At 55.2% G+C, this 13786-nt stretch overlaps 4 protein-coding genes across 4 annotated transcripts; 2 read left to right on the top strand and 2 right to left on the bottom strand.

The window, feature by feature from the left end:
* Positions 1 to 458: 458 nt before the first annotated feature.
* Positions 459 to 2370, bottom strand: PG985_014576 (major facilitator superfamily transporter; the record flags this gene model as incomplete). Its single annotated transcript, XM_066834342.1, has 6 exons — positions 459 to 700; positions 773 to 843; positions 907 to 1626; positions 1707 to 1774; positions 1824 to 2036; positions 2101 to 2370. The coding sequence occupies 6 exons, from the start codon at positions 2368 to 2370 to the stop codon at positions 459 to 461; spliced, it is 1584 nt and encodes a 527-aa protein (XP_066679082.1).
* Positions 2371 to 3301: 931 nt separating this feature from the next.
* PG985_014575 (uncharacterized protein) lies at positions 3302 to 4293 on the bottom strand (the record flags this gene model as incomplete). The annotated part of the gene is made up of 4 exons (XM_066834341.1): positions 3302 to 3506; positions 3596 to 3729; positions 3806 to 3951; positions 4014 to 4293. 4 exons carry the CDS (start codon positions 4291 to 4293, stop codon positions 3302 to 3304), a joined length of 765 nt encoding a protein of 254 aa, XP_066679081.1.
* Positions 4294 to 7197: 2904 nt separating this feature from the next.
* On the top strand, positions 7198 to 9395 carry PG985_014574 (major facilitator superfamily transporter; the record flags this gene model as incomplete). Its single annotated transcript, XM_066834340.1, has 8 exons — positions 7198 to 7348; positions 7414 to 7559; positions 7719 to 7931; positions 8004 to 8484; positions 8550 to 8652; positions 8867 to 9032; positions 9116 to 9319; positions 9378 to 9395. The coding sequence occupies 8 exons, from the start codon at positions 7198 to 7200 to the stop codon at positions 9393 to 9395; spliced, it is 1482 nt and encodes a 493-aa protein (XP_066679080.1).
* Positions 9396 to 10425: 1030 nt separating this feature from the next.
* On the top strand, positions 10426 to 13362 carry PG985_014573 (beta-glucosidase I; the record flags this gene model as incomplete). The annotated part of the gene is made up of 6 exons (XM_066834339.1): positions 10426 to 10495; positions 10556 to 10706; positions 10887 to 11397; positions 11465 to 11725; positions 11783 to 12834; positions 12903 to 13362. The coding sequence occupies 6 exons, from the start codon at positions 10426 to 10428 to the stop codon at positions 13360 to 13362; spliced, it is 2505 nt and encodes an 834-aa protein (XP_066679079.1).
* Between the last annotated feature and the right edge of the window lie 424 nt (positions 13363 to 13786).

The following is a 13786-nucleotide window of genomic DNA, read 5'->3' as shown; positions in this document are numbered from 1 at the left end:
CTGGCTTGGAGAGTCGAAGGACAACGCAACACACCTCCAAGTGGCCGCCATGGTGGCTCATTGTCTGGGAGTTTCTGCCAATATTCGTTGGCATGGGGTTGCCTTTCTTTGTTGCGACCAAAGCCCTGGACGGAAATGGGGATGGCAAAGCAGCCACCCAATACACAACAAAGGAAGACCACACAATTGAGCTAACGAAATTGTTACGCAAACGGGCTGACAAGACCATGAGTGCATACAGTCGCTTCAGGCCAGACGGTTTCTAGAAATCAAAATTGGGTCTTACCAGAAGCTTACCAGAAGGCAGGCGTTGGTTGGTTTAGGCCGATTTACCTTGTGGTGGATTGCTCCTGCCTTCATTTCAAACCCTGGCCCGCCAACAATGGGGACTAGTCAAGTGCTATATTTCTGTCTATCGTTGCTTCCATAAAAAGTCCAAACCTTCCAAGTTCTAATCATTACGTCCACGCCTTCTTGGTCGCCGCGTGACCGGCGCTTGCAGATGCTCCATCTTCTTCCCGGCCCGTGCCTACCCCCTCGATTGCCGTCTCGGTGTCGGACCCATGGCGCAGCGGCTGCGCGTTGGGATTTAGAGCCTGGCTTTCCCGCCTGATGTTCCAGCCGCCGCGCCAGCCCAGCCAGCCAGACTCCCGTGGCCCCCTGGCGAAGCAAATGAGGATGGCTGCGCCGATGAACGCAACTGATTCCGCGTGTTAGTACATGTTACAGTATGTAGAGTATTGTACGCTTGTGTTCAGGAGATCAAACTCACTATTGCATCCACCACTCCAGACCCATCCTCCATGGGCATACAAGCGATTGCCCACGGCCGTTCCTGTCAGCCTGGACATACCGATGTTAACAAATCGAATCTTGGCGATTCTATGTGACGTGAACCAAACTTACTGGCCGGCGAAGCAAAATACCATGTAGGCGGTATTGACCCGGTTCCGCGCCTTGGGGTCGAGGTTGTACACGTTGGAGCGGTTGGCCGTGTGCGCGAAGTTGGCGCCCGTGTCCATCATGATGGCCTGGACGATGGGGCCGGCGATGGTGAAATTGCCGATAAAGGTGCCGACGACGACGCCCACGAACTCGAACGACAGCCCGAGCACGACGGAGAAGAGCGGCACGAACCGGTCCGTGATGAGGCGCGACCACAGGGGGCCCAGCGCGATGACGGCGATGCCGATGAAGGCGAACAGGCCGATCTCGAGCGAGGAGAAGGAGTACGGTGGCGAGGCCAGCAGGAAGGTCAGCGTGGTCCAGAACGAGGTGAAGGCGGCGCTCAGGAGGAAGCCGCTGAGGCAGGCCTGCAGCAGCAGCGGCTCCGTCACCACCATCTTGACAATGTCGGAGAGCAGGCGGAAGTACGGCAGCTTCGCGTCCTTGGCCGGGTAGTCGGGCAGGAAGAAGAACAGCAGGATGAGCACCGTGTACTGGGCTCCGAAGGCCAGCCAGTAGATGTTGCGCCAGTCGGTGTAGTTGGCAACAATGCCCGACAGGACGCGGGCTATGAGCAGACCCATGGCCAGCCCGGATACAACGACAGATAACGAAGCAGCCCGTTTCTCCGGGGCTGCCAGATCACCCACTAGGGGCAACATTATCTGGGGCGTCACCGTGCTAAAGGAGTATTTCATCAGTATAGATCTAGATATAGAGGGCGGCTATTGCGGCGTATCCTCATTCTCATAACGACCTACCCAACACCGCAGATAAATGAAAGAGCGATAAACACGTTGAAGTTGCTGGTAAGGCACAAGCCGAGCCACTGCGAGAGTCAGAAGCGTTCCTCTCCTCAAACGAAGCATGATACATACCACCGTGGCCGTGAGGAATACTAGCAATAGCACAAACGGCCGCCTCGGGACTTTGTCACCTAAGGGACAGACAAGCAGCAAGCCTACCGCATAGCCGCCCTGACTCAAGGTGGCGACCAAAGAGGAGCGTTCATAGCTGACCTCGAACTCCTTGGCTATGAGGTTTAGAATGGGCTGTGGGTAGTAGAGGTTCGCGACGGTGAATGTCCCGGCCTGATCTCACATCGTCAGTCACCTGCTGCACATCTCGCTGGATGAAGAGAACATTGTGACTTACAAATCCAAGGAGGATGTTGGTCGCCAGCGTAAACTGCGGTGGGCTCTTGGGGTCGTAACGGCATCTCTGGGGCATCCAGCAGTCGATGAGCGTCCAAATGCTGATCTTTCCGCCGCTAATCTCGCTGCTGGCGCTTTGCGTTAGTGACGTGCACGGGCTTTGGCTTGTGACGGCGTCTTTTGGCGGCTCCTCCCCCATGGCCCCTGAAAGCCCGAGATGACCACGATGCACGTCGGGCTCCTCCGTACGGGGTTTCTTTTCTTCATCCATGGCGCACTGCAGGAAAAGACAATTGTTGATCTTGGTTGCGTTATCGGTGTGCAGAAAGCGCCTCGTAGGTCCGATCCCGTTGCAACGTCACCACTCAGTCATTCCAATTTGGGAAACGCCCAATTGAGGACCGATCCTGTCTCGGATGTCCGGCCGGCACAATTTGATACGCAAGATGAGACGAGACAGAAGACAGACATGAACTATATTCGAAGTACGGAAAACGAAGGTAAAACGTGTTTGCTTCGGTTGGAATGACATTTTTTGAATGCGTTCCTCTGCAGTGGCTAATGATTACACACCGGATCTCAACCGGCCCCTTCTTTTCTCTGTTGAACTCGGGGTCACTGATTGGCGTTCGTGATTGGCGCTGGGCCCCTGCCCCCGCTCTCGTCTGAGTCCGGACATCGGAAAAATCGGGCAAGGCGTGCTTAGCCAAGGGAAAGAGTGAGTGAGTGAGATGACCGCTGTCGTCTCGTGAACTTTTGTAATCTTCGTCCTTATGACGCCGGTTGATTTAGAGTAGAAGGTTACGCGCCTCACGACAAGACAATCCCAGCAAAACACTAATATTTCTTGATGACTAAGACGAAACTAGCCTAAAGTTTACTTTTACGACGACACTGACTGCGGCTAGAGGAACATTAGACGAAGGATTTCAGATGGCAGGGTTCCTCGGCTCGGGTGGATTGGGCACCAGCTCGGGGTATTTACCCGCGCACATCACCCGCCCTGCTGTTTTTCGGGTCATTGGTTTCCCAGCCAGTCAGCAGTGCCCATCTGCTACATCTTACATGCATGTGCTTGTTACCTCCTATGCACCTGTAATTCCTACCTCGGAGGCTACTGGGCAATGCTACAATGATGGCCGCATAAAACATCCATACTTCGTGATGCACATGGGTAACAGTCGGGTATTTACTATACAGAGCTAACATCCAGCGAAGCCACCGTCAACAGGGTGAAGTACCTGAGTGAGGAACTTGGTCTCATCGCTGAGGAAAAAGGCAATCGAAGCGGCGACTTCCTCTGGCTGCCCAAGCTTTGGGAGCAGCATGGCGGATAGCCCCTCTTGCCCTTTGGGGTACAAGCCTTCATTATCGAGATGTGTATGCATCGCTGTCTGGATAGGCGCTCTGTAAGATGAAACCCGTTTGTCAGTGATGTTATATTCAGGATATATGAAGATTAAGGGACGACAGGATGCAAAGGAGAGGGAACGTACGGGCATACGGCATTGACTCGAATCTTCCGCGGCGCGCCGTCGCACGCAGCCGCCTTGGTCAGGCCTACAACGCCATGCTTCGACGCGATGTAAGACGAGAATCTCGCGGCGCCCTTGAGACCGGCAACACTCGCCTGTTATTCATAATAACAATAGGTTAGCAAGCCGTAGTCAAATACAAAATGGCATGGAAACAAATGGTCAACTTACGACATTGACAATGCTTCCCTCATCCGCGATATGCTGCATCTCGTACTTGAGGCAATTGAACACGCCTGTGAGGTTCACGCCAACTACCCGGTTCCAGTCGTCCAGTTCCATCTCTGTGATGGGTACCATCTTCCTGGGGGCCACGCCTAAGCAGCCGCCGAGTGTCAGCTGCTGATCGGAGCTGGGAGACTAGTGGAAATCATCGTACCGGCGTTGTTCACGCAGCCGTCGAGCCTCCCGAACTTCTCCACCGTAGCCTCGACCCAGGCCTTGACGGATACCGGATTGCAGACGTCGGCGTACATCGTCATATTGTCCGCCCCAGAAAGACCGTCAGTCATGGCGCCGCCTTCTTCCCCAAACGACATGTCGCAAAGTGACAGCGTGGCGCCCCGAGCGGCAAGGTACTCGGCAGTTGCCAACCCTATGCCCTGAGCTGCTCCGGTGATACAAATCACCTTTCCTTGGAATGGTTGCGGGTTCGCCATGGTGTGTGAGTATTGCAGTAGAGAGGAAATCCAATGTTGGGGAAAGGTGTTCACGAGTTTATGTTGCTGTTTGTTTTGTGCGGGGTCGGTTTTGGGTTTCCAGGCTGATGACTGATTTTCTTTTCGGATGAGGTAGAGTGTACCTGTGCAACGGTACCTTTGGGATGAGTTTTGCTGCTACAGACGAGAAGTCATCAATATTGGCATTGCTGCACCTCCAATTCCAACCCCAACCTCGGCGTGTCATTGACCTCATCTTGCAGCCAGCATTGCCGAGGCTCACTATACGTCTCCACGACCTACACCACCTCTTGGATTTTCTCCATGTCGAATGATTCGCCCGCTTATTGATTCGTACACGAGTTCGACAAATTATAGCAGGATCCCAAGATCTCACTTTTGTAATGTTGGTAATTTGGCCTGCATATACGCCGTATTGTGAAGCTTGCTCCCTCCCGCATATCCACGGGGCGAAATTCATTTTACGGAATTCCTTGGCTCTGTTTCGCTATAACTATAGTAATTCCACTGCCCAATGCCACTGATGCCAGGTTATCCTACAGTTTGTGCTGGCCTCCTCGACATCTGCATGATGAAACCGAGGCACCGTTAGCATTAGGGGAGCGATTATACGAGAGAACTTCGCGATTCACGTATGGCACAGTCAGCTGGCAGCCATGTTTCGGTCGTAAGCCGCGTTCTAACTTAAGGGGTAGGTAGATAGGCTGGGTTGCACATGTTTACTTTCAAAGTGGCATATCTTTGGGTTTCTAGATGACATATGCAAGCTGACTATCACATATTTTTGGGCCTCGTGCGCAAGTTTCGAGTTGATCCTGGTGCCATATGCTCACCAGCAATTGTGACTACGTACAATGTGCGAAGAGGCAGCAGTCTGGCAAAGCTTAGCCTGATGTATTTGACAGACTCTCAAACATGCAGCGTTTCCCTAATACTCATAGGGGTATTATAATGTAGGTTCTCAACAGGACGTTGCCGATTCCCCAATCACACGTCAGTTGGGCGTTTGTAAACCTAGTCTAGATATACACACGCGCAACTCCCGAATATAGACTGTGAATCTGAGGTAAGGGGGATGTAGATGACTTGGTGCAAGCTAAGCAGATGTTAACTGCGAGTCTGTTGCAGGCCTCATTGACACTGACGAACGAGTAGATATTTACCAGAACTGGGATGTATCTCGATATGAACTGTGTTGAGATTTCAAGTCCAGGTGTTGATAATGGTGGGAACACTATAAATAAGGCTGTTTCTCTTCGTTCCTGAGCCATCAGCAAAGTCTTTCAAAAAGCATATTGTGTTCTCTGTCGATCACCACCTGCACCGTCGAATCCGCCTGGCACAACACCACGCACCGTACCTATCTCACCAAAGTCGGCGCGACTTGAAATCTTGTGCCCAACGCCAAGAACTACGTGTTCGGTTCCCAGGTCGGACCTTCCAACAGCGGGTAGGTACCATAACTTGATTCGCGAGCACGACGACGACTACTCAGCCAGCCAGTCACGATCGAGTCTAACAGACCCATCCTGGCATTTCGCAGACTTATCCACCAGGGGCAATCATCCCATCCTGCAACTCTGCCGCCTGTCTGTCAAATGGGAAGTATATTTCTGTTGCCAGAATGTGTGTTTCTCGACACGACTGAAGAAGTTGTTCAGTGGTGAATAACTGATTCTTCCCTTCGATGGTTCAGCCCAAATGGTACTTTCTTTTGTGGAATATTGGCATGAGGAGGTTGCTACCTCTCTTCAGTCTATCATCAACATTCGTTGCTCGAAGGTTATGTGTCAGAAGAGAAATCGTCCCGCACATTGATGCCTTTTGATATAGTCGCTTTTTGGTGGTTGCCCCTTTTCCAGCCGACGTTTGCCCAGCGGCACGGATCCAAACTCGTACGATGGTTTAGCTTTTGTGCATCCCAGGCGCATGATTGCATATGTGCTTAGTATCTAAGAAACACTGGTGCTTGGCAGCATCTACCCCATGTCTTGGTATTGTATTCGCGGGGCGTCTCTCTCGTAAGATAAGCCAGCTAATGCGCCGCGCCACACAATCGGCTTGGTCGTTGCGATATCAGACTCAATCTAACGAGAACCTCGGAAGTAGCATAAAACTGGCTGGCATCCAGATGCACCACCTAAACAGCAGAAGATATAAACTCAGCTCTTTTGGGCGTATCGGGGTCTTCCTATCATCTCTCCAGATAGTTGTAGGTCGAAGCAGCGATCTTATCATTCTTGTCGTCCCATTATCGTCGTGGTTGTTGATAAGGGGACTCGGTACAGAGTACCCCGGGAGTGTGGTGGAGCTCCTCCAACTTGGCATGCTCACTCCCACGCCGGTCCCACCAATGACAGGTCTCATTGAGCCGTGGCAGCCATATCTGCAATCGGACAACTGCCGCTCAAGCCACTGCGCGGGATACCCGGAGGCAAACCCGGCATCTTGTTTGGATATGGCATATCGAGTTCAAGCAGTTGCCACTTGTGCGAATGGCAGCAACTAAGTAAAGACGGCGGGCGATATTGAGATAAGCATGGGCCGTTTTCCGAACGATATGATAGGACTGCAATAGACCATCCCAAGTACCGGTTTTGGCGTGGCCGCCTGGGACCGACCCCCGCAGATGTCAAAGTTCGGATGAGCGAGGTGGTGTTTTGACCAAGTCGTCTGGATTTGAGGGGTTGGTCCCATGCAGTAAGACATGCTGCTACCCGTGGTGTTATCGGGTTTGGCTCCTTGGGGGGCCTCTCTTGGCTCGCACCATGGATGATAGGCCTTACCCCTGGTGATATAAGTATATGCCCTTTCTTACCTTATGTTGTGAACCCAACCCTCAATTGCGTGTAACTTTGCAATACTCGCAAAGGAGAATCCAATATGTCGACAGTTTCGGAAATCACCACGCTGCCAGCAGACCTGAAGTCCACCCTCGAGGATGCCAAACCCTCCGAACTGGATCCCGAGAAGCACACGGAAGCAGGGTCCGGCAGCGATAAGGCCAGTGTAACAGCTGGCGATGTCGCAAATGGTTCGTGTAACATGGCGAGATCCACCCCGATTGCTGTTTGTTCAATCCTAATACCGTCGACCTAGCCCACGAGGAGTATTCCGAGGAAGAGTACAAGAAGCTCAAGAGGAAGATCGACAAGTATCTCCTACCATTGATGTGGCTGTGTTATGGCATCCAACAGACGGACAAGACATCCATCGGAACCCAGGCCACGTTCGGTCTGCGGGAGGTACGTTGATGGCATGCTGGTTTCGACTCCAGGGACAAACAATAGCTGATAAAGTCGCTCAGGATACTGGACTTGTCGGTCAGCAATGTGAGCACTTTGGTTGTTTTCTCGCGAAGGTTCTATACTGTATTTACAAATATGCTCTTCACGTACCGAAAGCTAACCATCCAACCAGATTCGTGGCTCACGACGATCTTCTACATCACGTACATGATCTTCGAGTTCCCATCCAACATCATCTTGCAGCGATACAAGATGGGACGGACGCTCTCCTGCTACATGATCTGCTGGGGCGTCGTGGTGCTGTGCATCGGTTTCACCCAAAACTTCACCCACCTGATCGTCTTGAGAGCCCTTCAAGGTGTATTCGAGGTGAGCACAACCCCTATTAGACCCCCCAACCCCTATCACAGTTTGCTGACCGACTGTCCGCTCCCCGCAAAGTGCTGCATCTCGCCCGGGTTCATCCTCGTCATCGGCAGCTGGTACACGACGCGCGAGCACGCGTCGCGGTCCCTGGTCTTCCAGTCGGCCAACGCGGGCTTCGGCGTCATCGCGCACCTGATCCTGTACGGCATCGGCACGGTGCAGCACCAGCACCCGGAGCGCCAGGTCTGGCGCTACATGAGCTACTTCCTGGGCACGCTCACCATCGCCGTCGGCTGCCTGTGTTTGCTTTTGCTGGGCACCCCGTCCGAGGTCCGCTGGCTGTCGCCCCGCGAGAAGCGCGTCGCCAACGCGCGCATCCGCGCCAACAACACCGGCCATGACCAGACCGGCATCAAGCGCTGGAAGTGGAAGCAGGCGCGCGAGTGCCTGGCCGACCCCACCTTCTGGTTCGCCGGCCTCAACGCCTTCCTCTCGTCTGTCCCCAACGGCGGGATTACCACGTTCGGGTCCATCATGAACACTAACTTTGGCTTCAGTCAGTACCAAATTTAGTCCCCCCTCGGTTAGGGGCATATGTACTAATGCGATGGTGCGAAACAGCGAACCTCCAGGTCATCCTCCTGGACATCCCACGAAGCGTCTTTTCTGTGCTTTGGTTCGTCCTCATCGGCATTGTGACCAGCAGAAAGCAGAATCTCCGCATGTAAGTATAAGAGTCCCTGTACGCTTCTTATCTTGAGCCATCAGTTTGCTGACAGTCGCAGGTACTTTATGATGTTTTCGGTCATTCCCCCCCTTCGTGGGCTTCTTCGTCATGGCGCTTCTTCCCAATGAGCTGCAATACAAGTGGACTAAATGGGGAGGGTAAGTTATTGAGCCGTGCCGATCTCTTGATACATGGCTGATACGACATGCAGCTACTTCATGACCGTACCGTTCGTCATTGGCATGTTCTTGGCCTGGACTCTGATCCCGTCCAACATCGCCGGCCGCACGAAGCGGACACTCACATCGTCCTTCACCTTTGTCGGGTACTGTGTTGGCAACATGGTCGGATCCCAAATCTTCCTCGCCAAAGATGCGGTACGTTGAACACATGCATGCTACTGTGCATATGCGTTACGAGCATGAGGAGAACTGAACTGACGCGGCTTCTCTGTCAATAGCCCCGGTATGTGCCGGGCACCGTTGCCTGCGGTGTCTGCTTCGGCCTGGAGTTCTTGCTCATTGTGGTGTGGCGCGTGCTATTGGTCATGCGGAACAAACGCCGGGCGAAGCACCTGCAAGAATTGGGCATCTCGGAGGAGGAGCGCATCGAGCGCGGCAAGCAGCTCGGGGAACAGGACGCGACCGATTTCGAGAACATCTACGTGAGTATTCATGAGGCCCTTCCATCACTGAAAAGCAAGCTAACAATACCCACTCAAGTTCCGATATACCATGTAGTTTATGTGTCGAGTCGCATCGCAAAAGAGTGCCAGTGGGGCCGAGGTTGGCTTACTTTGTTGGGCGCGTCGGATCCAGAAGCATCACCGCGTATTCCAGGTTTGACACCAACACTTGACACCGGTATAGAACGAGACTACATCCAATTGCTTAGCGCGACATGTCGCGACACAAGATCTACATGTCAGAAATCACCATACATTCCTGTTAAATAGTACCAATACCATAAAGACCCAAAGATGCTGTCATGTATGTAGTGCAAAGCCCGTCGCAGAGAACCGGAGGCAGTGAGGGTCTGACACAACGTGCCGACTCTAATCAGTGGGGACGAGCACCGGCCGCCCAGCCTGCGACCTCCCAGCCCCTCTCCTTAGCAACTGTGGAGGCAAAACTTCGGCAGAAGCACACGCCAGAGCGACCCCCTCTCCACCCCGACAGGCCCCTCGGTCCGCGAGTCCGCGGGGCTTTGCTGAACTGTCACACTGGGATCCCAAGCAAGCAAACCGGTTCCCGCGAATCTTGTTCGGCGCAGATGTGTCGTGTTTAACGAGAGATCCACTTGGCCTAGGCGAGCGGACTGCAGAATGGAGGGGACGTCAAGGTTATACATCGGCTCTGGGAGGCTCAATGTCGGCTAAATGATGGCGTACTGCGTTCCATCCCATCTGCGCCGACCCCGGGCCGGCAGCACTGCAGGCCTGTAGGTTTGTCGCGAGGTGGGACGATCCGCCGTATTAACCGGTCTTTTTGGGGGCTGATGGGAGGGGTCCAATCCATCATCAACAGTGACTGCTCGCTTCCGACCCCGACCCCCTGGCAGAACACATGGCATGACGCTGCACATTGCCTGCATTGAGCAGACATCCTACTGGTTACATAATTGGTGCCCGATCGACTTCTCGTTGGAGAATTGCTAGCTGCTATATCTACTCGCTAATCAACCTGTTTTCGTCTTGTCTCTCTCTCCCGTCTTCTGTCTGCCATTGTCTCTTGAACGCCATAGACACTCGACCGAAGCCCCTCCCTCATCATGGCGGACATTAACGTGGAAGAGCTTCTGAAGAAGCTCACCTTGTCAGACAAGGTCGATCTGCTTTCCGGTAAGTCAATTGGCCTGCACGCATTCTGGTACACTACTAATAAAAAGCCAATCCATACAGGCATTGACATGTGGCACACAAAAGCCATCCCGAAGCATGGCATCCCCTCCGTCAGGACCAGCGACGGTCCGAACGGCGTGCGAGGCACCAAGTTCTTCAATGGCGTCAAAGCTGCCTGTTTCCCCTGCGGTACAGGGCTGGGGGCTACCTTGTGAGTCTGGTCATGATCATTCGATGCATAGGGGTCCGTCTGGCTGGTTCGAAGCAGCGCTGGAGTTTTCCGTCGAGAATGTCGCATTGCCTCAGCTTCTGCTTCAGCTGAGCTGGCCGGCCACCACCTGAGGCGACCGCGCACACACGACAAGTGGAGACTGGCTGATGACGACCGCAGCAACCAGGAACTTCTGGAAGAATGTGGGAAGCTGATGGGGCAGGAGGCCCGAGCGAAAGGGGCGCACGTCATCCTCGGGCCGACCATCAACATGCAGCGGTCGCCGCTGGGCGGGCGCGGCTTCGAGTCGCTGGGCGAGGACCCGTTCCTGGCGGGGCTGGGCGCGGCGGCGCTCGTCAAGGGGATCCAGGCCGAGGGCATCCTGGCCACCATCAAGCACTTCGTCTGCAACGACCACGAGCACAAGCGCAACGCCGTGCACGCCATCGTCACCGAGCGCGCCCTGCGCGAGATCTACGCGCTGCCCTTCCAGCTGGCCGTGCGCGACGCCAGGCCGGCGGCCTTCATGACGGGCTACAACGGCGTCAATGGCACGTACTGCAGCGACAGCGAGAAGCTGCTCGAGAAGATGCTGCGGCGCGAGTGGGGGTTCGACGGGCTGGTCATGTCGGATTGGTGGGGGACCTACTCGACGACCGAGAGCGCCCTGGCTGGGCTCGATCTGGAGATGGTAAGTACTGAATCGCCGGTTCAAGTAAGGTCGGGAAGACGCTGGAAAGCTGACACAGAAGATATAGCCTGGACCATCGAGGTTCCGCGGCGAGATGCTCAAGTTCAACGCCTCGACGGGCAAGGTCGGCGAGCACATCATCGACCAACGCGCCAGAACGGTGCTGGAGTTCGTGAAGAGGAGTTATGCAAACGGCATCCCGGAAAACGCCCCAGAAGAGACTATCGATACCCCTGAGACCGCCGCCCTGTTAAGGCGCGTGGGCAACGAGGGCATCGTCTTGCTAAAGAACGACAACGACGTTCTTCCGCTCAAGAAGAACAAGAAGGTGAGAACGAGTCTATAACTCGCGCTGCGAGGACCCCACTGACTCCCTTATGTCTAGACTATCGTGATCGGACCCAACGCCAAGATCGCTACGTACCACGGAGGCGGCTCTGCCTCTCTCGCATCCTATTACGCCGTCACCCCCTTTGACGGCATCTCGGCGAAGCTCGACTCCGCCCCCGAGTACGCCATCGGCCAGTACTCGCACAAGATGCTGCCGGCGCTCGGCTACTCGACGACGTCCAAGAGCGGCGCCCAGGGCATGACGATGCGCATGTACAACGAGGCGCCCGACGTGGCGGGCCGCGAGCCCTTCTACGAGCTGGAGCTGGTCAAGACCGACACCTTCCTCGTCGACTTCCACCACCCGGGCCTCAAGTCGGACCTCTTCTACGCCACGCTCGAGGGCTCCCTGACGGCCGAGGAGGACGGCGTCTTCGAGCTGGGTTTGGTTGTGTGCGGTACGGGCAAGCTCTACGTCAACGACGAGCTCGTCGTCAACAACGCCGACAAGCAGACGCTGGGCGACGCCTTCTTCGGGGCCGGCACCGTCGAGGAGCGCGGCTCCTGCCAGATGCAGAAGGGGAAGACGTACGACTTCCGCCTCGAGTTCGGGTCCACGCCCACCTCCACCCTGCAGGGCGAGACGGTCCTGATCCGCGGCGGCGCCATCCGGCTCGGCGGCTGCCGGGTGATCGACCCCCGGGCCGAGATCGCCCGCGCCGCCGCCATGGCCAAGGACGCCGACCAGGTCATCGTCTGCGCCGGGCTCAACGCCGACTGGGAGACCGAGGGCCACGACCGCGCCGACATGAAGTTACCACCTGGGGTGGACGATCTGATCACCGCCGTCGCCCAGGCCAACCCCCGCACCGTCGTCGCCATGCAGTCGGGCACGCCCGTCGAGATGCCCTGGATCCGCGACGTCGGCTCCGTCATCCAGGCCTGGTACGGCGGCAACGAGACCGGCAACACCATCGCCGACGTCCTGTTCGGCGACGTCAACCCCTCGGGCAAGCTCAGCCTGAGCTTCCCCGTCCGCGTGCAGGACAACCCGGCCTACCTCAACTACCGGACGGAAGGCGGCCGCGTCCTTTACGGAGAAGACATGTAAGTGCCCAACCCCTGCTAGCTTACCCGATTGCCTGGGCTTTCACGTTTGCTAATCCCACTTACAGCTACATGGGCTACCGCTACTACGAATCCGTCGAGCGCCCCGTCCTCTTCCCCTTCGGCCACGGCCTAAGCTACACCACCTTCACCTTCTCCGACCTCTCCGTCACCGAGAAGGACGGCAAGCTGACCGTGTCCGTCGCCGTGCAGAACACGGGCGCCGTCCAGGGCGCCGAGGTGGCGCAGGTGTACGTGGCGCCCCGGCAGAAGGCCAAGATGAACCGGCCCGTCAAGGAGATGAAGGGCTTCGCCAAGGTCGAGCTGGCGCCCGGCGAGAGCAAGACGGTGGCCGTCGACATCGACGCCAAGTACGCCGCCGGCTACTGGGACGAGGAGCGCGGCCAGTGGTGCGTGGAGCAGGGCGAGTACGAGGTCATCGTCAGCGATAGCAGTGAGGTTAGGAAGGACAAGGCGGTGACGGGGTCTTTTACGGTCAAGGAGACGTATTGGTGGTCTGGTGTATGAGGCAGAAGTTGCTTCAAATAAGTAGTCGAAGTTTTACGACGAAATGAAATGACATCCAATGGTTCCATATGGCGTCAGTTGCTCCAGGTATTCTGACCCGACGTTTTGGAAAATCCCAAACAGCTGTTACTTCGAAACACTATATTGGCATTCTGTGCTGCTTGCCGTTCCCCGTAAATGATTCGACCGGTGCTTTAGATGCGATGAGCACATCTATCTAGATCTCACCCCACACATCAGGCAACGCGGCGATCCGGGTTCAACACACGCCGGGCTTTCTTATGGCTTATGACTGACATATCTATTCAACTGTGGTGGTATTAGCGGGCTTACTGCCACTTCTCCCTTCTCCTTTCGTCGCATGACCTTCTGTTGCATTTACCTTTCTGACTTTACTTACTTGTGGTCATACCCATCAACCGGT

This window comes from Apiospora marii (assembly GCF_038362585.1).
Source record: "Apiospora marii strain CBS 49790 chromosome Unknown utg000011l_segment0_segment0, whole genome shotgun sequence".
Lineage (NCBI taxonomy): Eukaryota > Fungi > Ascomycota > Sordariomycetes > Amphisphaeriales > Apiosporaceae > Apiospora > Apiospora marii.
The sequence above is the reverse complement of the archived record's forward strand: the minus strand, read 5'-3'. Positions and strand labels throughout refer to the sequence as shown.